The following is a 26,061-nucleotide window of genomic DNA, read 5'->3' as shown; positions in this document are numbered from 1 at the left end:
TTCACCCTTCAGTCTCTGCTAGATTGTCCTCTCAAGCAAATGGTTTATTTATCGTTAGAGTTAAGAAGGGAAGTACAGCAAAAAGGTATCACAAAGATGCCCCATATTAGAGCCCCTCTCTACTACAACGTAATTTTTAATCTATACAAAAATGGCTTTTAATCCATGTAAAAACATATATATTTATGTGACACAATGGAGAAAAATCTGCCATTAAATCCAGCTACAGTCTTCTCTATCCAACCATCAGTATTTCAAGCAGAAGAAGAGTTTGAAGAACACACTAGATATTTCAAAACTTGACAGAAACTCTTCTGTTCCTCTACTCACTGCCCTTGAACCGCCTGTCAGAACATCAGCTAACGCAGAGACCCTGGCCCTCTGCAGAGGAAAAGTCACACTCAGCTTACATTTGGTATCTAGTAACAGAAAGTCATCACTAACAATGTGTCTATACATCAGGAATTCAATGCCAAAGATAAGCTGATTTTGCAACGTGGTTCCAGTTTCAGACAGCACTGATCTCAGTGGCCATGGGACATGAGACATAAACAAGTACTTCCTCACCCATTTCAAGCAAAGTCAACCAGATTTACGAAGCCCATCAGTAATAGTAAATACCATATAAGAGACTTTGTCACCACTGAAGTCACAAACAGGTCAGTCAGGAGGTAGTACTATTTGAACAGAGCAGACCCATCTACACCAGTGTGAGCAAGATCTGAAGAGAACACTTATCTACGACAAAGCATATGAAGTAGGCTAAGACATGCAGGATATTTGGGAAAATGACCTCTGAAGGCTCACAGAATCACAAAGTAGTTGAGGTTGGAAGACATCTCTGGCAATTCTTTCATCCAGCTCCCCTGTGAAGCAACTACAGCAGGTCACCCAGGGTCCTACATAGTTAGGTTTTGACTGCCTCCAAGGATGGATATTCTACATCTGTCTGGGCAACCTGCTCCAATATTCAGTCTCCCTTATAGCAGAAGCCGTTTTGTTTTTTCCTCAGGCTTTAATGTAATCTACTGTGGTTTGACTCGTATCTACTTCCTCTTGCTCTTTCATTGGGCACAACTGGAAAAAAAAAAAAAAAAAAAAGACTTTTTTTTTTTTTTTTTTTTTGTCTCCTACAACTCTTTCCCAAGTCTCCTCTGTTCCGTGCTAGCCAGTCTCAGCTTTCAGCATCTCTTCAAGATGCATTCAAGTCCATTAGTTATCTTCACGGTCTCTTGCTAGATTCACTCCATTACCCTGTGTCTAATAGTGAGAAGCTCAGAATTGTATTTAGCACTCCAGATGCACAAAGCTCACAGAGGGAAAGAATCACCTCCCTTGACTTGCTGGCAACATTTTTCACAATACAGCCCAGGTACATTGAAATTTTTGCTGCAGTGATTCATTGCTGGCTCATATTCAATCTGGTGTCCATCAGGGCACTCAGGTCCTTTTTCTGCAAAGCTTTCCAACTGGTCAACCTGTAGCATGAACGTGTATATGGAATTATTTCTCCCCAGATTCGGCATTTCCTTTTGCAGAGCTCTCCTTCAGACTCTTTGCTGCCCTATTTTTTTCAAACTATCAGAGTCCTTGTGAAGGGTGGCCCAGTTCCCTTTCACCAGTCACTTCTAATTTCATACAACCTTCCAGCTTGCTGAGGGGACACTCTATCCCACCCTCCAAGTGATTAACAAAGATGTTAAATGATGTTGGCCGTGGTATCAGTCCCTGGAGTACACCACTCATGACTGGCCTTCAACTGGATTTCATGCTGCTGGTTGCAATTCTTTGAATCTAGCAGTTCAGTAAGTTTTCAGTTCATCTCGTTATCCATTTATTTAGTCCTTATTTAATCATTTTGTCATTTTCAGCTTGTATTTAGTCCTCTCCAGAAAGCAATGGCCCATTTGAAGCAATTCACTATATTTCTTTTAATTCGCATGAAGGCTTTCCTGTTGAAGAATGATCTGAAAAATAGTAGTAGCAGCCAGTGCCTGCCCATAGCTGCCTGCCAAAGCTTTCTGCACCCTAGTGGAAGAGTGATACTCTTCACAGATAAGCTGTGTCATTATAATAGTTCTGAAGCATTTATATTCTACTTACATTTATATAATAATCATCGCTCTACAAGTATTTCATAAATATAATGTTATACCACAGACATTTCAAGTTAAAAAAAATATCAAAACAATAAAAAGCTATACCACTGTTTCTTACACTAGGAAAGTAACTAAAGAAAAGAATTATCATTTATTTCCTTTTGCTGTAACGTTTCTTCTTTTTTTATTCTATTTTTAATTCCTGCAGTGGCAACAATCATTTTGCAATAGGGTTTAATCCATGGAATTGTGTTTCTATGTATCTGTTAATACTTGTATCTTTGTAGATTACTAAATAATTGTCTCTATCAGTAAATATTTCTCAAGTGAGCTGCATCAAAATTTGCCCACAAAGATCTAATCATTAAGATACAAAACTGAAATGTTGGGGCTTTCAGTTCTGTTATAGCTATAAACTTTGGTAAAAGGGGCCAATGTCTAGTCTTCATTTATAAACTGAAAACCTCCATACTAACACTGAGAGTATTGTTTTGTATCATATTATGCATTCTCCTTCAGCTACTTTCCCACCCAAAAGGCATATTTGAACCTCAGAGTGTTTCCAAACTGAAAACAAAAGTCTCTGTATAATCAACAGTTCCGGAACACAAGTGGTAAGAGAGCCTTGTAGAAGCATCCTTGAAGATGGGCTAGCGCAGTGTGAGTTGTGTTAGCTTTATCCATCCTGAAAGAGGATTTAAACTACGAAACTTTAAATTTACAGATTGAAATCATTAACATGATACATTAGTGTATCTACATCCCAGCACTGTAACTTACAGTGAAAAGTATATAACAAGTAGCTGAAAACATAACTTTCTACGCCTCTTTATCCAGAGTTGTAAAAGCTTGCCTCACTGTAAATATACTATCTTCTGCTTGCTTTCCTTTCGCATTGTTCAAATTATACATAGAGACTCCTGCAATTCCACCTTCCACAATGGTATTTAAACATTATTTCCCAGAACTGCAGTACAACGATAATCCAGTCATGAAACCTTCTAATATGCTGTTTACTGTAACCCTTCTGACAATTCTAAAGAGCATCTCACATTTATTCTCATCAAGTTACGGTTTTGATTCTAAGATTTCTCCAGGTACGTTGCATCTTGGTTTCCCACACGCACTCTTAAAGGCACACAGATCTTTCTATATAAGAGCTATAAAACACATACCTTTTCTGAATGTTGTTCACAACCACTGTCAGTTTAGCTTTGTGAAATTTAATTGTTTATGTAGCTTTTTCTCCTATGAGGTAGACTCAAAAAGACTTGTTTTACTGCAGTCTGCTTAAAGGAACTAGTCTTCCAAAACTAAAAGTCCTGCAGATTAACACATGACCCTTGTAAATCTAGCGCTCTCAAACATGATAACATTGAGTTGTGAATTGACTCCAAAGACAAGAAGGTTGATAGTTTAAGTACAAGCATAGCAAGAGAGCTTTTCGCTAGGGAACGTGATTCAAAAGAGACAAAGGGAGCACAGAAATCACAGCTTCATCACTTCCTGAAAATCTTCAGAACTGAAGATTTACGTTCTGATGGACTTTCAGAAAACATGAAGATGACATCGGCATGTAAGAAGAAAGTCAGTATGTTACATTCTCTAAGCTCATTTTATAACATTTCTTCCATTAACTACACGAATCCTGATTAAAAAAAAAAGTTAAAAAAAAACCCACAAACTTACACTGATGTCTTTTTTTCCTAAACACGGGTTACATGCTTGACACCTTAACATTAATTTGCAGAGTGAGCCCAGCTAAGGCAAGCTCATATTTCTGGTCATCCCCAACACATCAATCTCAGACAGTCTAGAAACCCATATGAGAAGCAACTATGAAGGGATTGATAAAAATTTACAGATAAGGATGTAAAAAAAGAGGGATTGGAAAAAAATAATTTCAAAGGCTATTTCTCAGGATTAACATAAAAAGGAATCCCTTGTATGAAGAAACATCTGAGGAGAAACTACAAGCACCACTTGAGATAGGAAACAATAATGGGGCAAATACGATGCTTGTTTCAGACATGAAAGAAACAGCTTATACTTACCAGATTATCAGTTTCTGGATCTTCACAGAAGAAGGGTTTTCCTTCTTTTTCCTGCTTCCTTACAAAATTTTCAATATCTACATCAAAACTTGCAGAAGTCGTGCCTTCCGATCCTTGTGTAGATTGTTCACATTTTTCAAATAACAGTGCTAACAACGGAAATAATGGGTGTCTAGAATAGAAGTTAAAATAAATATTGTCACTTCTAGTTATAATACTGAAAAGTCAGGTATCTAGCTCACACAGGGTAACAATCACTCCTAAGAAACACAAGGACAAGTCTTAAATGAGACCGCAAATAGCACCACTGGCTATAGCAGAACATGATGAAAGTTTGTTTTTCCTTTTTCCATTACTACACAACCTACGGGCGAGAAAAGCAATAAGATAAATATATCTAAATAAACAGAACAATCACAAAACAAAGAGGTACGAAACGCTATATAATTTACTGTAAATTAGTGGCAACAAATATGTTAAAAACAGCATGTTAGAAATAGTGATTTAGACTTATAAATAGGATGAATACATACTTAAATGTGTTTTTCTGTTAAGTCTAAAATCATTTATTTTAGATAAAAGCCATTTGTTCTTCAATGTGGGCTTTGCTTACCCATCACAAATAAATGTACAGAACTGGTGATAGTATAGAGACTGTACTTGGAGGCCTCCAGTAAAAGTGGTTAGGATGGCTCAGAGCAGAAGCAGGTTTCGTCAGCACAAGTCTGAAAATGAGTGGATATGTCTTCCTAATTTTTTTTTTTTAAATTAACTGTGAACTGGCAATAGTTATGCATTTATAAAGCACTTAAAATGGAAGAAAAATGAAAGAACACTTAACCTCATAAAAAGAGAACAATACTAATCAGCACAACACTTAACACTGGGAAAAAATCTCAAATTACTGTGTTTATACATCAACATTCAATCCAGTTTGAGCCAATCACTAGGCAGTAGATTGCTATCCCTAAAGAAAAGCAAGTAAAAACTAACCTAATTACAATTTAAAAAAATACCCCACATTGAAGATAAAAACTACTGTATAATCTACATTGAGCACAGCTCAACCGCCTGAACAGTATGCTAAATCGCTCTTTAAAAGCAGCCAAGTTCAGAACTTCCTTTAAACTATGCTGGATTAGAATGAATCCATAATAAAAGGAAGATTGGGTTTTTTTTTGTTTGTTTTTTTATTTAAATATATTTTGGCTAAAAATCAACAGTGAATTTAAATTGATCTCCTCCTTTTCCTGAATGCTACTACAACATATAGCCAAGAAACAAACTGTTTTTAAGCTGCCTTCTACTACTATATATTTTTTAAAAAATTTTAAATTCCTGTTCTTTACCCTTCAAAAGACAGAGCACAAGTGCATTACTACCTGTAAATGGCCTGCTTGTCTGCATCCATTGGAGTTTGAGATTCTACAGGGGCAGGACTCACCCCTTCTGCATCAGTTTCAGAGCAGTTTGGATCTTGTTCAGTTTTTAACTCTGTTACTACTTGCATCTGTAGAAAAAGGATAAGTTATTAGTAAATCTGCTTGCTTGACGTAAAACAAGCATACTGTTTTCTAAGGAAATAGCAATGTAGAGGGCTACTAAATTGCCAGAAGGTTGGCATGACTTGGTAATTGCACAAGAAGCCACAGTAGGAACAAAAAACCTCTTTTAATCCTTGAGACTTTTTGATGAGTAGTGTAAAGGTCACTTTAAGTTTCAGCTCTCAGCTTTAAAAATGGGAATGACAGATATCAGTAAATAGTTAAAGCATTTCATCTCTGAAGTGATTTTTTTTTTTTTTGAGTAGGCTAGAATACATTGCTCCAAAAATTTTATGAGAATGTCTGCATAAAAAGCATTTAGATGAAGACAACAGAAAGGAAAAGTTTCTATTCAGCATTTCTTCTTATTCTTTACTGTACATTATAACAAGACACTGCAGAAAAGAGATCCTGAAGTTTTTCTTGCTCATTAAAAGGCACATTTTCTTAAACAGAACTAAAATATTCTGTGTCCTACCAATGTCTCATTTATCAGGAGCATGATTTCCCCTGACCTCCACCACTCAAATTTACATACCAATTATTTTAAGGATATCAAGCTCCTGGAGAAAACAGCTGTAAGTGCTTCTAGGTATCTATTTAACAAAAACATGTAAGCAAATGTTGAAGGAAGAGAAAAAGAAAAATAAGTAAAAACTACTTTTGAATAGCAGTTAAGACACATCTGTCAGTTTATCTAAATGCAATTCACCTATTAATACAAAATAAACATTGACACTTCATATAGAAGTTAGCAGTCAGAACTGATAGATCTGCATGAGAGTTTAAAAGAACCAACCTAAATTGGTGGCCTGCAAGTAAATAGAGCAAGGAGGAACAGCAGCAATAGTAAAGAAAAAAAAAAAAAAAAAAAAGAGATAGCAGTAATTCCCCTAAAAAGAAGCTTGAAAAAATATTTGACGTGTTACTGAAAAAGAACACTAAGACCTACAAATCTACCTAAATGACTAAACAACTCCACAGCCACCCTGGCAGTGTGAAATACCTCCTCACGTTACCACAATTGATCCCACCTGGGGTCAACAACTACTACCTCCCACACTGCTGTTCTATTAGCTGCAGCTGAACACTTGTCTTCTAAATGACAGCTTTTCTGCTTCCCTATGGCTTTTTCCTGCCCATTGCCCTCACCTTAGTATCCACGCATTCAACTGTTTGCTTATACTGCATGGATTGCTTCACCAGCTCTATTTCAGAGCACAGTAACACAATCTGCCACCAGTGAAAAAACAACATACAGCCATTGCTTCTACCCAGGCCTGCATTGCGCTGGCTGGCTGGCAATGCCTTGGAGGCCTTGCCTACATGATTACGGTGTTACTGGTGCTGGAAATGGTCTTCCCCAACACCCCCTTCTAAGCACCCTTCAGGCTAAATTAGTTGTTTTAAAGGGAGTCACAGTCACCCCTCCACTACATTCCAAACTCTGGCTCTCTCCTCTCCCAGCACCGGCAACTTCCATAAAAGACAAGGAGTCACTGCAGCCTTTTCTGCTTTAACCCTAAGAAATTTTGTCTGGATTAGAAGACAGATGCTACTCTGGGTATCCCCACATATTCAGAACTGACATCTCCAGGTATAAACAGAGTGCAATCCTCTTCCCTGAGAGGGTTCCAGTGAAACTTTATCTGCACATGACAGAAGCAAAAGGCATTTACACTACCTCCAGCAAGGGTCTGAACGAACAGAAGGGTTTATGCTTTATTACCTGTTAGGGCCACCCACCTTCAAGAAAAATAGGAAACTGAGAAAGCAACAGAGTATCGAACCCAAGACAGCATCCTGCCTTGTAAAAAGCTTCCTCAGCAAGCACAGGTGATCTTAGAGCCAGAATGCTTGCAAAAAAATGATGCAATTAATGAACTCATTTCTTGGCTAATGACAAGGGGAAGGAGCAAAATGGAAGGGGGTGACTCATATAAGTGATTATAAGTGTTGAACCACCACATATTTGCAGAGTTTGAAGTTGGAGATTATGCTCAGCGAGGGCTCTGTCTTGCTAGGAGGAGGAAATAGCTCACTTCAAACTGAGAACTATTTTCTGTGGGTCATTTCAATGCTACAAAATAAGTAGGCATCAAAATTACTTGCTTATATGGTCACTGAGAGCTTAAATCAAAAGAAAACAACCAATCTGTTCTTTACAAAAATATGTATTACTTTCACCGAAGTGTCAAGGGTGGCCTGTATTTGCTGAGGGAATAGAGTGAAAGGGGTAAGGCAGGCGAGAGGAAAGAGAAATTAGAACTGCAATAAAAGCAGCACATAACAACAACAAAAACAATAACACAAGACCGCATTCAGATAAACATTTTTATCTTTTATAAAATGGAAAAAGTTGCCATTTTTTTTCTTCTGTTCATCACTGTTGCCATCTGCTGACAGAAGTACTTGTATTTACTGCTTATGGCTGACACACAGTAACATAAAGATGGGTCATCAGGTTACAGGCCAATGGCATGACTTGTTCCCAGCTAACAGTATTTCAGTTTAGAAATTCAAATTGTTGCAATACATCGCTTGTTGTACAAAAAGAAACATCATGACTAAACATAACCCACCATGCTTCATTTACCTCACCTGCCTCTTCACAGAAATAAAAAACTGGAGTATCATTGATCAGCTTTCAAACCATCCATTCTTATCAATAACCTCCTTACCAGTCTCCAGCATAATTGCTTCAATTCAAACTAGCGTATAATTCTAGATAACCAAATTTAATTCCTTGAAACCAAGTTGTTTATAACTGCCTGAATGTCAGCTGGCTACTGTAATTGCAGACATGAAAGAACACCAAAGAATCATGAACGCAAAATGTTAAGGATACCCAATTTGCCTTTCCTAAAAGCAAGAACATGAAGCACACAAATCACGTAGAGCAGAATCAGAATAAAATCTCTTATCTAACCATTCTGCCAGAAATGAAGCAAAGTCACACAAAGATTAACTAAGTCTTTATCAAACGTTTAAAAGTGTTACAGAATATTAGCTCCTCACTTCAAATACTTCATTTTACAAACAAAAATAGTAATGCCAACACAGGCATTGAAGTCACAACTTCTTTCTCTTGCCAACTGTGTCAGTTCATAAAGAAAAACAATCTTACCGGTTGTCCATCTTGATAGTTGTCTATACTTAATGTCTGTGTTGCCATCATGGTTAAGAAAATGTTAATTGCATCAAATCATCATCAGTACGAACAAATACTCTAAAAAAGAAGAAAAAAATAGTGTTACAGAAGTGCTCGTTTAGAAATCAATTGCAAAAGATGAAAATGGATGGAGCTGTAATACTGAAACAATCAACAGGCTTATCGACAATAAAAGCTATGTGCATTTTCTCAACAAAATTCCATGTGGGAAACCACAAGCTTCAGCATGAAACATGGAAACATTTTGTATTTTAACATCACATTGTCAATAAGATGGATGTAACAGGATTTCATCCATAAACTTCAGGTAGAAACTAGCATTTATTTCTGCAGTACTTAACTAATTCTAAGGTTATGCATAAAATGTGGAAAGGAACAAAGATTTGCTTCTTTGTTCTCAAAAGACCAACGACACATTGAACATTCCTGTAACCAAAACCACAAAGAGACTACAACTGATGGATCAAATGTAGAAAGTGTTAAGCAACAGCAATTTACTTACGAGCATGAATCTTACATTCTAAAATTAGAGCCTAAAATTTCCATTAGAAACCTATATCTGAAAGCACTTCTGAAGTAAGGAATCTCCTACTGAAGTTAAGCAAGGCCCAGCAAAGATTAGAGCAAATTCTAACAATTTTTAAACAATTGGGCCTATGAAATGACATATTTTCAAAAGGGACTTCAGAATTCAGAAGTATCATTTTCTCTGTCATTCAATACTTTGGGAAACATTCATTTCCATGTGATTTATGACACAAATCAATTCATGTCTGGCATTCTCTTCAAGCATTACTTGGAGTCTGCTGCGCAGAGGAGTTCAAACTTTAAAAAAAGACAATATTTAGTATATCATCAACACCAGACAGAGTTATCCGTCAAACTATTAGTTTTACTTTTCACTTCCTTGTCAAATTAGCAGGCACTACAATAAAAATCACAAAATCCAAGAAGGCATTAACACTAAATGTCACCATGGAACTCAATTTTCCTTTACCTGTAGGAGTACTAATGGTTAGCCAGTATAACAATATTGATATTAGAGAGGAAAAAAACAAAAACAGAGCTCATGTCTTGAAGAAGATTACATACAGGTACTCTTTCCAGTTTTTGTGCTCTCTTCTACTAATCTCAGTATCGAAGAATGAGATATAAGAATTTTCACCATCTTAAGATCTGAAATGAAAACTCTCTTCTTTGTAATAGGTCCAATGACTACAAATTTTTCAACTGTTTTCAAATCTTTCCTTCACCTTGGCACAGTACTAAAATATACAACCATTTTGAAGAGTAGTTTCTACAGTTTCAGATATTTTTCCCTGTAGATCACAACAGTCACAAGTACAGTCACAAGGGTTTAATTTAGAAACACAGGGCAAGTTTGGGAATTCCCTTCCTCATTTACTTCACAGTTTCAGGCACAGAGATGGATCGTAACTCCTCAGGACAAACCTCCATCCTTACTTTGCGCCAAGTTCTACTCAACCAAGTTCTACTCAAAGTGGAATTTATTTGATTATTTACTCATTAAAAACCAGCTCTGAAGACCAGAGGAGCTTATCACAATCCAGTAGGCACGACTCCCTATCCAAACTTGGATATAAATTCACTCACTATGGCTCAAGTCCCACAGCTGCCCTGTGGCGGCCCGTGCCACCTGAGGTACTCCTGGCTCTGTGTCACGGTGTAGCTGCATACGTTTCCATCTGCAGACAGCACGTGCACACCATCTTCAGCAGCTTGTGGAATGGGAAGAGATGTGCTACAACTGTGCTACAGTTATTCTTAAGAATAAAGATGACAGAAAAAAAGAGTAAAGACTGATTTTATTTTTCTGGTAGCTGTAATGCAAGTGTTTGCTGGTTTGGTGGCAGCAAGCATCTGGTAGGAGCGGGATTCTCTGAAGAGTTTTGGTTCACACAGCAAAGTTGTACAACTATGAGCCAGAAACTTCTCACAGCAACATCCTAACATGCTGGTGTTTGAGTGTATTTTTAGCATACACCAAAAATATGGGTTTAACGTGTGAAGTAAAGCACCTCCAGCCAAAACATTAATCCTCTACTTCTTTTACGTTTTGTTTACACAAATAGTGCTGGAGAACTAACTTTCTCTTGTACAGCTTTATTGTGTTTTCTTATGACAAATACTTAGCTGTATCACTAATAAAGAATGAAGGACCATCAATAGAATAAAATCTCCAACCCCTGTAACCCCTGACTTCACTTTGATACTAACACGAAGAATACTTCTTTGGATTTTAGTCAAAGTATTATGAAAACAAACTTTCTCTTTAGACTAATACAACAGCCTACCAGTATCATCCCCCCACCATTTGCTTTTGGGTGGCAGAGGGCTCAACACACATCACATCAAGGAAGAGACATCATAATCTTACATTTTTGAGTTACAAAGCTCCTTTTAACTCACCCAAGCAACTGGATGATCTTTCTTGCATTTTCTAGCAACAGTTGCTCTTCTATCTTTAATATGCAATGCTCTTTTCCAACTATTTGGCTTACAGCTTCCTCCCTTCCGTATTTGCTTTCCAAAACATGAAACATTATACAAGGAATAACTTAAGAACTTCAAATCTACTTTTTATTAGCTAAACCCACATTACAAAATACCTTACCATTTTAATAATGCACTGATCTACTTTCTCAAATACTACTCTGTGCTTTAGCTTAGCAATACAACATATTGTACAATTATTTACATCACATGAATTCTTATTAATAGTATTTCATATTCATAAATAAGACTGTATGTGCAGTGCTAAAATTTGAACTTCTGCTATTGCATAGTCAGGTGATAATTACTCATATGCAACTACACAAGCTGTACCATACTTCCAGCTTTCACATAGCTGGCATTAATACTAACAATTAAACAATGAGAAGGCCAATCACAAAGAAGGCTCCAGACAAAAAAGGAAAAGTAAATCAACATTTCCTCCTCGTATACTATTCCTTTCAAAGCAGAAGGCAGAAAAAATGTTGGTACTTTATGTAAATACAGCACTGAAAAAAACCAATCCAATAAAAGAGGAAATAAAGGATTGCAAAGAACAGAGACATTCTTAAACGAGCCATCACTTATTATTTTGAGATTCAGATTAAAAAACCCAAAAGCATAACAAATTACCACCACAAAAAAACCAAACCAACCAAACAAAAAAAACCGCAACCGACCAAAGAAGCAAACAAAAACCCTTGAGTTCTTTTTATATTTCTACCCTAAACATCAAATGACATGAATGTTACTTAGCCCTTTACTATTACACTGTAGAGCCAAAGAAAACAAGAAACACTTCAAATTTCATGCTACATTTACTTAGTTTTATAACTTACATCTCACCTGAGCTTTCAGTCTTCATAGGACAACAATATCTATTACTTTGAAACTCGGAAAACAATATGAATTCCTCATCAAAAGGAAAAAAAAATGGGAAAGACATGAACACACTCACTGATAGAAATACTTTGGAATTGCTTTTTTATGGCTATGAATCATTCAACATTAAAGTTGAATCAGATACCTAAATGTTGATGCCTTTCCAAAAGAACTTTAAGGGAACATATTCTAAAATATAAGTGCTGTGAGCATTTACCTTGTGTTTAAACATTTAGTTTTTCAGAATAGCTTACAGCCACAGTATTGATGACTGACTGTATTGACAGAGTCAAAAGGCACAAAGTCCTAGTCTTCTTTCCCTAAAGGAGCACACTTCATTACTGACTGTGATACTAGAAGCAGAAACAAGGCTACCCTCGACATCAAAACGTTCAAACAGATCACACTCATCAATCTACAAATAGTAACCACTATTTCAAGATTATTTTACAAGTTGAAGAATCTTGCAAAATGTCACTAACTAAATTGTTTGGCTATGGGAGACAGATAATCTCTTAGCAATGATGAAATAAGGTAAAACACTTTAAGAAAAGTACCTTTGAAATGCGGTGGAGTTAGCAAAGATGTGAGATAATATCAGTGACACAAATAACAACATGAAAACGGAAGTAACCAAGATAACACATTCAAACTGGTGAAGACAATAGGATATGATAAGAATTTCTAGACTGACCCTTCCACATTTCCATAAGGAAAAGACATTCCACACTAAGAAATCCCTTAGGCCAAAAGAAGGGGAAAAAAAAGGGACACGCAGCTTTGAGCCAGACCCATAGATAATCTCACCAAAAAAGGCTTTAGCCCCATTCTCTCCCCATGGAATAGCTAGAAAGGATTCTGCATGGGTAGATTTGTTATTTCCCATAAGAGCTTCCCCTCTGACTTATAATTACAGTAGTGGAAGATTAAGCTATTAGGCAAGATAGAAACTGATGAGATTTAGTGAAGAAAACTACTGCAAATCAAGAAGAACAAATTGAGCTAATGACACACTTAAATTGAGGCAATTAACTGAGGAATTACTTGAGTTCACTAAAGAGAAACATCTCATTATCCAGTAGTGGTTAGAAACAAACTACATTAGACTTCAAGAAAAATAACTTTAAAGGTATTTACACATTTGGCTTTTATAAGCTAATTTAGGATACAGCATCCAGTCCCAGTTAGCAGATACACAGCCTAAGCAGATGTTCATTCTGCAAACAGTGATGCTAGATGAAGCTGGTATCACTCCCAGATGTTTATCACTGCCACCCTGCCAGAGCTAATTATTTCCACAGCCCTACCCTGAGCTCACCAACATGTGAATGACTTCTGATCCCTTCTACATAAAGTTAGTCAGGCTAATTCAACTCTCTTTTAAAGGTGGCTATAATGCAAACCAGCCGATTTTGTCTGAGACACGTTACTGTGCACTCACACAACCCCTGCTCTCGCTGACCTATTAGTGTGGTAATTTCTGGCTCACGTGTGGTAATTTCTGGTTCAAGTGTGGTGATTATCAACTCACAGCAGGACCATCTTTAACCAGCACAACTATACCTGATGCTACATGGCCTAAGGTATCTGAACGGGGCCTAAGCACACGTGACTTCTGGACAAATTAGCTTTAAAAAGTCCAGTTATTCTTTGTTAAGGAAATTGAGAGTAGAAGGAAAACAGTGCAGTTGTGTTATATTCAAAGAGTTACAAATAACAAAAATAACTGGCGGCCGAGAGGGGTCTGCCAGACTGCTTCATGGTGAACACTATTAACTCTTGTTTTATTTATTTTGAGAACAAAGTGTGAGGAAAACCCAAGGAAACACTTAAGGTCATGTAAACTGGAGGCTGACACATGAACTGCAATCAGAAATGCTACTGACATCTGTGGTGAAAGGGAATTTGCAAAACAACTGTGTTCTACAAAAGTGAAAAAAAATTCAAGCCTTTAACAGAAATGAGTATGGAGGTAAAACATAAGCTAGAAAGGAAGCTAAATTAAGAGGGGTGATAATAATTAGAAGTATGCAGACCTTGTGCAAATTGGGGAGTATATCTAAGAAAAAAGCTCAAAGGTGAACTGAAACACTTCAGACAAAAGTGCCCATCTCTCCTCACTTGCTCTACTTATTCCTTCATAACTAAGAGCGCAGGGACCACCCAGAAAATGTTAACATAAGGTGCAAGTAAGCTGTTGGAGCTCAGTAATATCGTTTTCAACATATACAAGCTACAACAGATGTTTGTAAGAGATATAAATAGTTATGCTTCAGGGTATAAGCCAACCACTAACTGTCTTAGGGTTGTGAAGAAACTACCCAACCAACCTGTTAACATGTAATTGTTCCTTTTAATTTTCCACTACACACGTTCTTTTGAAGTACTTCAGAGAGAAAAGGGGACTGGCAGATTCTGTATGGCTATTTATTGGTTTATTCTTAACTTCAGGCAGCATGTACAATACAACAGACATTCTTGCAGCTAACATTCAACAAAATTCAACAGAAACAAAATTAAAACACGGAGTTTGCTTGACATATGAAAAGCGCCTAGAACCTGCTTCACTTGTCATCAAAATATGTAATTATATAGCTCCCATGATGCATGGCTAAGTCAAATATAAGCCAGGAGAAAGCTGCTCACCCTTCTCCTTCAGTGGGTTGAGGACACCATTATCTCATTCCAGCAGAGTGAGTCCCACTGATGTACCAGGTGCACAACAGAAACCTGGGAACCAACAGAAAAAGATTCAGAGACAACAACATACAGCACACTTTCTGAGACTGAAGATGATTAAAGAAAATACAGAAGGCTACACTCAGACAGTAGACTTGCTTGCTGTTGAGTCTTTATACTTTACTCTCTGTCTGCTTAGATGAGACAAGACACATCCCCAAATAAAACTCATAGGAACAACTCAGCTCCGAGTTTTCAGGGAAGTCCTTCTGCATCAAAATTCAGCATGAAGCCAAGAAAGGGCAAAGACTTTTCATTTCCCAATTTAAATCTCTTTCATAATCACACTTTTACTTGATTGTGGAATGTATTCCAGCGGTGGCTATAATCAAGTAATCTTCTACATGATAAACACTAGCAGCATACCAAGGAGTGTGTGCCATCATTGGTACTGAATGTTTAGAGAAGGCAGGTTCTGCTACAGATTTATTCAGCAATTTTAAAGAAACTTCACAAAAATTACCATTTACAGTTAATTTTATTTAATTTCACAGCACTTCTTTGATACATTAAAGCTACTTTAGAAGACTTGAAGAAGAAAGCAAAGTAGCAAAGATTATAAAAATATTTAACTGAAAAGTATTACAGAATGCCTACAAAACTCTCACCAGAGGTTACTGATGCTAACCTTGTGCAAAGGCCATCTGAAATGATGGCTACAGCACAGTTTGGCTCTTACACCAGATTATCTTTGTTTCCCACACAGAAAAAAGTACTCGTGTTCCCAGTTCTGCTGAGTGCGTAAGAGCTGAAACGAAAGTAACTCCAACATTTCTGAAAGTGAGATGAAGTTGGTATCTACATTTCTGAACCAACATTTATCTGTGTATAGTGTATATGTACAGTTTTCCAGGTCAGTTCACAGACGCACAAAATGCTAAGGGCCAGTCAATACAGACACCATCCACAGTTCATGAAAACCAGCTCTGAAAGAGCGGAGAAGATACTCTAGGAAGCAGTGAGGCATTATATGATTTAGTCACTGGTAAGAGATGAAATACTGAGTTAGGAGTCCCAGCCTACAACGACATGCCTGTTCATGTAGCCTTGAAGGGCTCTCTGTCCTCAGCTGTCCAAGACCTGTGTACCCCAAGAAGAAATTTATCTCATTTTTCACACACTATTCACCTTCTGTAATTCTGGTACTCCTTTTCACTTTTCTCAGCTTACTGAGCTACTTGCAAAAGTCATTTCCCACTCTGCAGAATCTCCTGAACATAGGTCACTGCCAACTAAATGGGGATTATCCATTTTTTTGTGTCTAAAGAGTCTACTTTACCATCACAAATCTGAAGAGCCTGTTTCTTTCATCCAGAAACAGCTGCAGCAAAGAACCCGTAGTATCTTGGTTGACAGATCTAATCACTCAAAAAATATGATGTAAAAAGAAGAAAGCAGTCCTTGCTTCCAAAGCCTTTCCCGAAACTCCAGAAACAGGCAAGCTGCAAGACCTCGTGTATGAGGCATCAAGGGCAGAATGGAGGAAGTACTGAAGAAATGCAGCCCAGGTGAAAGATCATAGAATCATAGAATCATAGAATCACCAAGGTTGGAAAAGACCTAAAAGATCACCCAGTCCAACCGTTCACCTATTCCCAATAGCTCCTACTAAACCATGTCCCTCAACACAACATCCAGCCTTTCCTTGAACACCCCCAGGCTCGGTGACTCCACCACCTCCCTGGGCAGTCCATTCCAGTGCCTGACCACCCTTTCTGAAAAGCAATACTTCCTCATGTCCAGCCTGAATCTCCCCTGGCGTAGCTTGAAACCATTCCCCCTGGTCCTATCACTAATGACACGAGAGAAGAGGCCGACCCCCAGCTCACTACAACCTCCCTTCAGGAAGTTATAGAGAGCAATGAGGTCTCCCCTGAGCCTCCTCTTCTCCAGGCTGAACATTCCCAGCTCCTTCAGCCTCTCCTCATATGGCCTGTGCTCCAGACCCCTCACCAGCTTTGTTGCCCTCCTTTGAACACGTTCCAAGGCCTCAATATCTTTCTTGCAGTGAGGGGCCCAAAACTGGATTGAAAAGATACCAAGAAAAGGTTGGGCAGAGGAGTGAGAGGACATTGCAGTCATGTTGCTTTCTTCCAAAAGACAACTGAGAGCAATTACAACTACAAAGCCTACTCCGAAACATATGAGAGAAGAAAATGATACAGATCTGAACTTGCATGTTTTGTCCTCCCACATACCTCAGAGGAGGCAAGAACAGGGCGCAGCTCACCTGTTAAAGGATGGAGACAACAACAAGGCATTGTGGAGCCTGCACTTTACTGTTATCCGTTTGTGTTTTCATTTTTATACTTCTTGCAGACCAGCTTTAAAATCATGTTATCAATATAAAGAAGACAGTTAACTACGAAACCAGAACAAATGGCCACTTGTTTTGTCACTTAAAGGCTTAGGTTTTTATTATGAAGTAAAATACAACCTTGTTCATTCAAGCATAAATGAGCCCTGCGTTCAGCAGCTCTCACTTTGCATGCCAGCCAGTAAGAAACAAAGACCTGTGCATACATTCAGATCTACAAACATCAGCATACATAAAGGGTATGTATATATACATGTATGTGATTACAGATTCAAATAAAAATAACAAAGTAAAACACAGAGTACATATGACAACTTGCCAGCAGGGCTTCATTCTACCTTTGCTGCAGTCGTTACTTATCTCCATCGACCTGCCTACAAAGAGACGTTAAGTAAAATTAAGACAAACAAATCAATGTGAAGTTGATGCACACAAGTTTATTAAAAACGCACTCCATGAGAATGCAGTCCTTACTCAGCAGCGAGGTGACTTTCATTTCCTCTATCTTCTGTACGTACAAAGTACAGCCATTATTTAGAAATATTGTACTTTTAGAAAGATTATGTTCCTGTTCAGGAGTATAATACCTGCCTTGGGGAGTTACACTACACAAATACAGCTCAACGATTATTACACAACAGCTATGCTGTCAATTTCTTTGGGAGAAGAGCCCTAAAAAAAGCCACAAAACCAATTTTCTGCTGCAGTAAAATGAGATTTACTTTGTGTCACTTTTTTCCCTTTATTGTTTGGTGATACAATAAAGTTATTTATATATTAATCTGGATGAAGATGAGATGAAATTTTAAGAGTGCACCGTACACTTTAAGAAACTGAAAATTAAAATAAAATCAAAATCCACTGCTAAGGTGATTTTTTTTCAGAAATTGAGGCTTCAATCTACCATTAACCTTTATTTGCACACTGAATCTTGGATGTATACACTGGTGGTGATGGGTCGACATTTGGACTAGATGATCTCAGCGGTCTCCTCCAACCTTAATGATTCTACAGTTCTATAAGATATGGGCTTTATTCAGCAAGATATCTTCAATGCTGTATGTACTGCTTTGTTGTTCCATTACTTCTCCACAGCATCCTGTTTTCATATCATTCCATTTGATAAGAAGGCATACAACATATTTGTATCACAGGTTTTATCTTCCAAGCATGGCCACAGTGTCACACTGTATCGTGAACAACAGACCATCTCATGAGAAGATGTGTGCCCCTTTAGCAGTTCACACTCACTGAGCACACTGCTTTCTGTGTTTTAAAGGGATTCTGGAAATTCTCTTATTTGCTGGTACTAAATACGAAAAAACCATTACATATATAAAAAATGGTGCCACTTTACATGCTGCAATTGCATATGCAGTAACTTACAAAATAGATACTAAGGACGTATAAGGCAATACACATTTCTCAAGGCACAACAGTGAAAGCAGATGGGTCTTGTCAAGAACTCCAGCTCCTTAAATCTGCCTACACCCTTTGGGTTTGCACCAGCACATTTCTGGGGATGCACACATCATCATGGCTCACGTTCATGGCTTGTGTAATTGCCTATTTACCGTCATGCTTCTTAACAACAAGAAAGAATTCTATTCCAATCTAGTCATAAAATGATGCCAACTCAGCATGCTAGGTACCCTGGCTGCAGGTAGCTCTTGGCATTGCAGAAGGTAATCCTCACAGGCATAAAACCTCATACTTCCAACTGTTAAAAGGTTCTCCAAATCAAGAAACTTCTGCAGCATCTCAGTTTCTCTTATCCATTTCACACTGCAATTTGATGCTGCTTTATCAGCTCCATACAGTAGAAAAGAATTATGGGGACTAGAAATTCTGATAAAAGGAAAACAAAATGTGAGGAAAAGGAAAGCTTCCTTCCCTAATTGCTCTGAGACTCCTGAGGGATTAGAGCATAGGGAAGCAAAAATACTCCCCATCACTCTCATTCATTCCCAATCGTCCACACAGTAAAGGATGACTCTTTTGCTATTTCTTCTTCTTAACAGTGCAAACTGAAGGACTTCCATGGTCTTTGCTTATGTATCCTAGCACGTGAATTCCTCACATATGTCTATTTTTATCACAGGACAGAGAATTATTTTTCCCTTCAAGATATACCAAATAAACTGTCATCATAACATCTAAGACTCCTACTATCCAAATGATAGCATGGTATCTGACTTGCTGTAGTGCCAAGAGGAGCACATTAGAAACACAACTGAAGAACCCTTGAAGACCAGAGGGTGTGTATCAGCAGTTATACAGCTGGAACTGATTCTGATACAACTTTCCTGCCTAATGATACTTAATTACTCTTTCAAACACAATTTTATTAATAAAGCAGAAGCCCACCCTCCCCATTTCCTCAGCACTCCCTGTGAATGAACAACATCTCTGCCCATGTGCTGCACCCAGCCCTGTATCTCCGCCACTGCAGCCTCTGGAATATCCCCACAAGCTTGTCGTGGCTCTCTTACTTCTGGAGAAGCTCACTGCAACATCTCCTTTAAATTAAACCAGAGCATTGACAAGCTCTATTTTAATCATGATTTCTTATTTTCATAAAGAAGACACAAAATAAGCACCAATCTTACTATGTCTTTATTTCTATTAAATATTCTTTACAGTGTGAGCAAGACATTTATGTAGGATGTCATTTCATAGGCATGGAAGTTTTCTAACATTCATATCACAAAACTGTTAGAAGTTTCCAATGATTCCATGACAGACAAATCTTAACGATACTGACATACAATTGAAGGAAGATGATAAGTTTTATTAAACTAATAACTGCCATTAAAACAGATTTAAGATGTTGAATATGTAAGCAAAAACCCCTCTATACATTTTTGAACATTTAAACGCTTAAGATTAAAATGTTCCAATATCAATGGTTTTATTTTTATGTCCTCAATGGTTTCAGAAATCATAGAATGGCTTGGGGTGGAAGGGACCTCAAGGACCATCAATTTCCAACCCCCCTGCCACAGGCAGGGCTGCAGGTCGCTAGGACAAGTACTAGATCAGATTGCCCAGGGCCCCATTCAAACTGGCCTTAAACACTTCCAGGGATGGGACACCCACAGCATCTCTGGGCAGCCTGTGCCAACACCTCACTACTCTCTCAGTAAGTAACGGTTTTCAATAGATTTTGGAGCCCTTCAAGGAAACATTGACTTGGGCCAGTTGAATAAACTAAAGCTACATGAAATCCCAGTCCTGTATCTGCCAAACCCAGCTGCAATTGACCAGCAAGTTTTCCACCACTTTTTTTTTTTTTTAACTCCAACATCTGGTTGAACACGAGCAGCCTGGCTCTGCCATCCATGCCCCCTGGGCTCCCCAGTCATCTACCACCCTTATTCCTTGTTCACTTTTCTTCCTTGCCCGCTGACTTCTCATCCCCTCCAGTTATGACTATCTGGAATCTCTTCAGGCTCCTGGGCTTACTGCATTCCTTCCAGGCTTCAGCCTCTGCTCCCCACCCTCCCCAAAGACCAGTCTTCACCTCTCCATCAGTACCACTGCATCTACATGCTCTGGGGCTGGGGAAGAAGCACAAACAAGAAAGGCTACACAGGATTAAACTTACCCACTGCCTAATGCTGCAGGAGTCATCATGCTTAACTGCTTGGTCCAGATGATGATTGCACAGTCAGGTGACATGCAGCCACCAACAGACAGGGCGATACTCAAGATATATGGAATATTAGAGCAATTTAATAAACATTTGCCAAGTTATACACTTGATCCAGTTTTTCAAGAGCTTGTAATCTGATATAAGTTTCTCTAGGTGCAGCCATATGTGCTATGTCAGTGTGTACACTCCCTTTCCCCTTCCTCTGCTATTCTAAGTTTTAGAACCCAAGTGCTGAGTTGCTTTTAAATAAGCCAAAAAAGCACTTATCCTCCTGTTTTCATTAACACATTTACTTTCTCCCAATGTCTTTTTCAAAATGCCAATTCATTTTAGCCTAAACTTTCCGGAATAACTCAAACATACTCATAATGGCAAATTTCAGTATGACTAAGAAATAAGCTACTGAAAACAACAACTTAGATGAAAATTAAGAAAAAACAAAAAGCAACACAGGATAGATCTATTGCTGCCATTGCTTGTGCCATGACCCACAAACACCCAGTGGGCCAGAATACGTGAACTATGTGATCATAGACAGATTGGGTAGTTCCTTAGTTATAAAGTTCTTCAGTCCAGAGAGCAGGAGGCTCAGAAGAGATCTTATTGCTCTCTATAACCTCCCAAAAGGAGGGGCAAAGTGGGGGTCAGCTTTTTCTCCCAGGTAACAATAACAGGATGAGAGGGAATGGCCTCAAGTTGCACAGGAGAGCTTGGATATTTGGAAAAAATTCTTCTCAGAGCAGTGAGGCAGAGGCACAGACTGCTCAGGGATCTGGTGGAGTCACTGTCCCTGGAGGTGTCCAAGAGCCACATGGATGTGGCACTGAAGGCCATGGTTGGTGGGCATGGTGAGGGCTGATGGTTGGACTGGGTTATCTCTGAGGTCTTTCCCTACCTTAGTGATTCTATGTAACCATACAACACAGCACATACATTTCGGCATTCTCTAGGCATGTTAAATATGTATGAAGCTCCAATTTACGTCTTATAAACCTGCTTCTTTTGAATATGAAAGACTTGGAATTTACTTTTTTCAGTGCTAAGTATTGTAATACCCTTTTCCGTTGTTCTGTTTGCTGTGCTGCTTCAAAAAAACTAAGCAGGATATGAAGTATAGCCAGATTTCCGTATTCCCTCCGTACCCAAAATAAAATGCATGGAATTCAAAGGGCTCCCAAGTACAATATAAATTAAAGTTGAGTGGTACAGAAAAAATGTATTCCTCTTTCAGTACATCAGCAGAAAGTCATCATATTCCCAGTGAATCACCCAGCTAAGGGTATGATTATCTTGGTTATTTGCCTCTCGTTTTCAAAATATCCCCTTTTAGTGTAAGCACTGAAATGGCCTCCCTCTTTAATACTAAATAGTCTTTTTTACACATTATATATATTTTTTCTCCATATATATATGGAGAAAAAGGAGATTATAGCCTGGAGTAGTTCATGCATCAAGAACAACCAAGCACATTCACATCACAGATGATAAGAAATTATGCGAAGACAAGGAAGGAAACCAAGTTATCCCCCTTTATTATCTCGATAAACAGTAATGCACCAGTACCAAAAAGACTGATATTTCCAGACTCCTGCTGTCTCTGTTTTCTACCCTATTTCCAGCTCTATTTGTGACTGCGGTGTTACAAAGCTATGATACGAAACAGCCTTAGTGAAGAATCAGCCAACAAACACGCATCCTTTAGCATCTGATTATCTGATGGAGAGCTATAATGGACAGGATAAAATACTTGGGTAACATCTGGCAGCAAGCAAGCCAAGGAAGGCACTCCATTTGCAGCTTTCTTCTTGCTCCTGGACTCCCCTGCTTAGAAGAGCAATACGTTGTTTTACATTTTGTACAGTGCTGAGCTGTGGTAAAACAACCTCCCATGAGACTTCGCATTTGTTAGCCTACAGCCTTGTAACAAGCACGGCTGAAGCAACCAGCTGCTGCGAGAGAGAGAAACCACATCCGTGGAATTTTAAATTTCACACACCAAAAATGACCCAGTCTTACATCAAAATACTCATCTGCTTTATTGCAAACTTCCACGTGCGCTGGTATTGCAGAGGTGGCATTTAGCTCTCACAGCATTACACAATATTCTGAAATACAGCTTGGGCCGCACCTCTCTCTATTTGGGACATCTCACTACCATAGGCTCTGTGGATCGTTCACTCCTGGCTTTCAGCGTGTGTCTCAATAATAGCAAGAGAGTCACGCTCCTCCAAGAACTGAGCTGTGTCTCAAACACTTCCACATTTGCTGCAGCAGCAACTGTAGTTAGTAATGACAAAGTGAAGTTTGTATATATGTGTGTGTATACATACACACATAAATGCACAAGAATAAAGCAACTGTAACAGTTACACAAAATGTAAGGAGTTCTGTTTTGCCCTTAGCACAAAGGAAACGGTAACAAGACAAATGATTGTCCAGCACAGCACTCTATGAGACCCACCCTGAAGGAGGAACATTTATGAAAACGTATGCAGGCAAGGATACACTGCCATTGACTGAAAACAAATGTCCCAAAATCACTTCAGTGAGAATGAAGAGAAAGAGACTTCCAAGCCTCAGTGCAGTGCACCGTCCCCTACTATACCCAACAAAGAACATTACAGAATATCTCAAGCTGGAAGGAACCCACAAGGACCATAGAGTCCAACTTCAGGTTCCACACAACACCAACAAAAATCAGACCAGGAATGAGAGTGTGTATGCCCTGTGGACTCCAGCACCGGGAGCTGTGCCCACCGCCCTGTGGTGCAGCCCCTTTCCCTGACCCCCAGCTGCCCTCCCCTGATGCAGCTCCATGCCGTTCCCTCGGGCCCTGTCGCTGTCACACAGAGCAGAGCTCAGTGCTGCTCCTCCACTCCCTGTGAGGAGCTGTAGGCTATGACAGAGCCATTCCATCCACCATTTACTGAACTGAAGCTTATGTGAGGAAAGCAGTGTGAAACCTACACTGAAGCTTTCACGGGGTTATTTTCATCATAAAATACCACAGAAAGATGCAGAGCAGTAAGCAGTCTGCTGAGAAAACACACCACACGCTATATAGAACAAACCAATAGGGCACATTTGAAGAAATCCAGAATAACTCCCAGAATAAAAACAACGACATACCAAGAAGAGTGAAAACCGAGTCTTCAGACGGAATAAACTTAATGACTATATATGGTTACACACAGACCCAGAAAAGGATAATTGTGCCATTTGGTTTTACAGTCATTTAGAAAACAGCACTCGCTGCATTTCTCGCTGCTTGATACTCCAGCGCTGGCAAGGCCTGGCCATACCGTTACTGACACAGCCTCCATCGGTTTCCTGGGCTGCATAACCCGCAGAACACGTGCACAGCACCCGGCTGCAGGAGCCGCATTACTGTATGGGCGCACACTGCATCTGCGTGGAAGCACAAAGCCCGGCACACCGGGGCAGGCCCGGCACCTGACTGCCATCCCGCACCCCCGATGCCCGCGTCAGACGCCAGAGAAATACTAGAGGAGGCAAGGAGCTCCACACGGGCACCACGGAGATACCACGGGGCCTGACTGTCAAGGGCCCGACGGACGGACGGACGGACACCACGAGGGCTCCGCACCGCTCCCGCCATCGCTCACGGAGAGCGGAGGGCGCCCCGCGGCCGGAGCTGCGCGCTGCAGCTACTGCCACCGCCGCCTCTCCCTAGGCGCCCGCGCGGTGCTGCCCCTTTAAGGACCCCGCCGCCGCCGCCGCCTCCCCCTTCCCTCCTCCCCCTCCTCCTCCGCCCCCCGCCGCGCGCCCCCCCGCCCGCCCCCGCCTCTCCCCTCCCTGCGCGCGCCCGGCCCTCGCGCGCCCCCGTCGGCGCGCCCCCCGCCGCAGCCACACAACGGCCGTAGCGGCAGCGGCGGCGTTTCCAGAAACTTCCTCGCTCCCCCCTCCCTCCCTCCTTCCCTCCCGCCCGCGCCTGCCCGCCGCCGCCGCCCCTGACCACCCTCGGGGCGAGCGACGATGCGGGCGCCCCCTCCCCGCCGTGCCGTCTGCCGGGCCCGCTGTCCCCCCAATCTCCCCCGCCCCGCGGCGCGGCGGCGGAGTGGCTAGGCCCGGCGGGCGGCGGCGGCGGATGCGCCGTGATGGATGGCTGGCGGGCTGGCTGGCTGGGAGCGGGTTTGAGTGACAGCGCTTACCTGGGTGCCAATCTTCGTCACACTGACAAGCGGCTGCAGCAATCGGGACCCGCACCGCCGCGACGCGCGTCACCGCGCACACCCACGCCCGGCCAATCGGCGCCCGCGCCGCCCGACACGACAGCACGCCGCGCATCACGCCTCATCAATATGCACCAAAGGGGGCGGGGCCGGGGGCGGAGCGGAGCACGCCCACCGCGGCGGACGATGGGGAGGGGGGCGGGGCGGCCGCGTGCCACCGCCCTACGCCGGCGCGCCCTAGGCCTTGCTCATGAATATGCAATGAGAAGGAGGGGAAAAGGCGAGGCCGACTGGGAGGGAGATACCAAACGGCCGGGATAGGGCTGCGCAGCCTCCTCTGCTGGAGCCAGGTGTACGGCGTTCCCCTGAAGTGGTGTAAAGACGGGAGAGGCGGAGAAAAGGGGGTCTGTTGAAGCTGTACTTCATGTCATCGTGGCTTTGCCTTAGGGATGTTTAAGGAGTTTGTCTCACTGCTGCAGCAGAGGGATTGAGCTCACACTATTCGGCATTCACACACACCGACTGGATTTGATAATCCTTATGGGTCTGTTCCAACTTGGGATATTCTATGATTCTGTGACTCTTCAGTGGGTTTATCCATCCCTCCAGACCCTCGCGACACCACAGAAAGCCTCTCAGCAGCCTTACTCGGAGGATGCACATTGCCAAGGGTCTCCCCTTGATTCTGAGATGTAGGCAGCAAAGCTCCTTCAGTGTTCAGCCCAGAACGGGCACAGCCTGTGCTACTGCTCTTCACCAAAGAAGAGCATCTGGAAATGCTCCCATATCTACAGTATCCCGTCCCCTTAATTTGCAGTGCCTATGGCCTTCGGGCCCATTGGTCTATCTTGCACTGTGTGATGCCTTCCTGTGCCAGGCCATTGAAGGAAGA

The 26,061-nt window shown here is 40.6% G+C and overlaps 1 protein-coding gene across 6 annotated transcripts in view; it reads right to left on the bottom strand.

Annotated features, from left to right (window-relative positions):
- PKNOX1 (PBX/knotted 1 homeobox 1) overlaps positions 1-25,254 on the bottom strand; it is a 38,923-nt gene extending 13,669 nt beyond the window's left edge. The window contains exons 1-5 of one of the 6 annotated variants that reach the window (XM_048933106.1): positions 25,149-25,254; positions 14,912-14,995; positions 8,825-8,926; positions 5,536-5,663; positions 4,154-4,325 (exon numbers count right to left, since the gene is read on the bottom strand). In XM_048933106.1, the coding sequence (XP_048789063.1) occupies positions 4,154-4,325; positions 5,536-5,663; positions 8,825-8,875 (351 nt within the window). In that variant the 5' untranslated portion in view covers positions 8,876-8,926; positions 14,912-14,995; positions 25,149-25,254. Of the gene's footprint in view, positions 1-4,153; positions 4,326-5,535; positions 5,664-6,235; positions 6,294-6,496; positions 6,672-8,824; positions 8,927-14,911; positions 24,711-25,148 lie in introns of those variants that run through there. The other 5 variants (XM_048933114.1, XM_048933100.1, XM_048933124.1 and 2 more) reach the window with 5 other exon arrangements.
- Positions 25,255-26,061: the final 807 nt, after the last annotated feature.

Source organism: Lagopus muta, chromosome 1 (genome assembly GCF_023343835.1).
Source record: "Lagopus muta isolate bLagMut1 chromosome 1, bLagMut1 primary, whole genome shotgun sequence".
In the NCBI taxonomy this organism is placed as follows: Eukaryota; Metazoa; Chordata; class Aves; order Galliformes; family Phasianidae; genus Lagopus; species Lagopus muta.
This window is presented reverse-complemented; position numbering and strand designations above follow the sequence as displayed.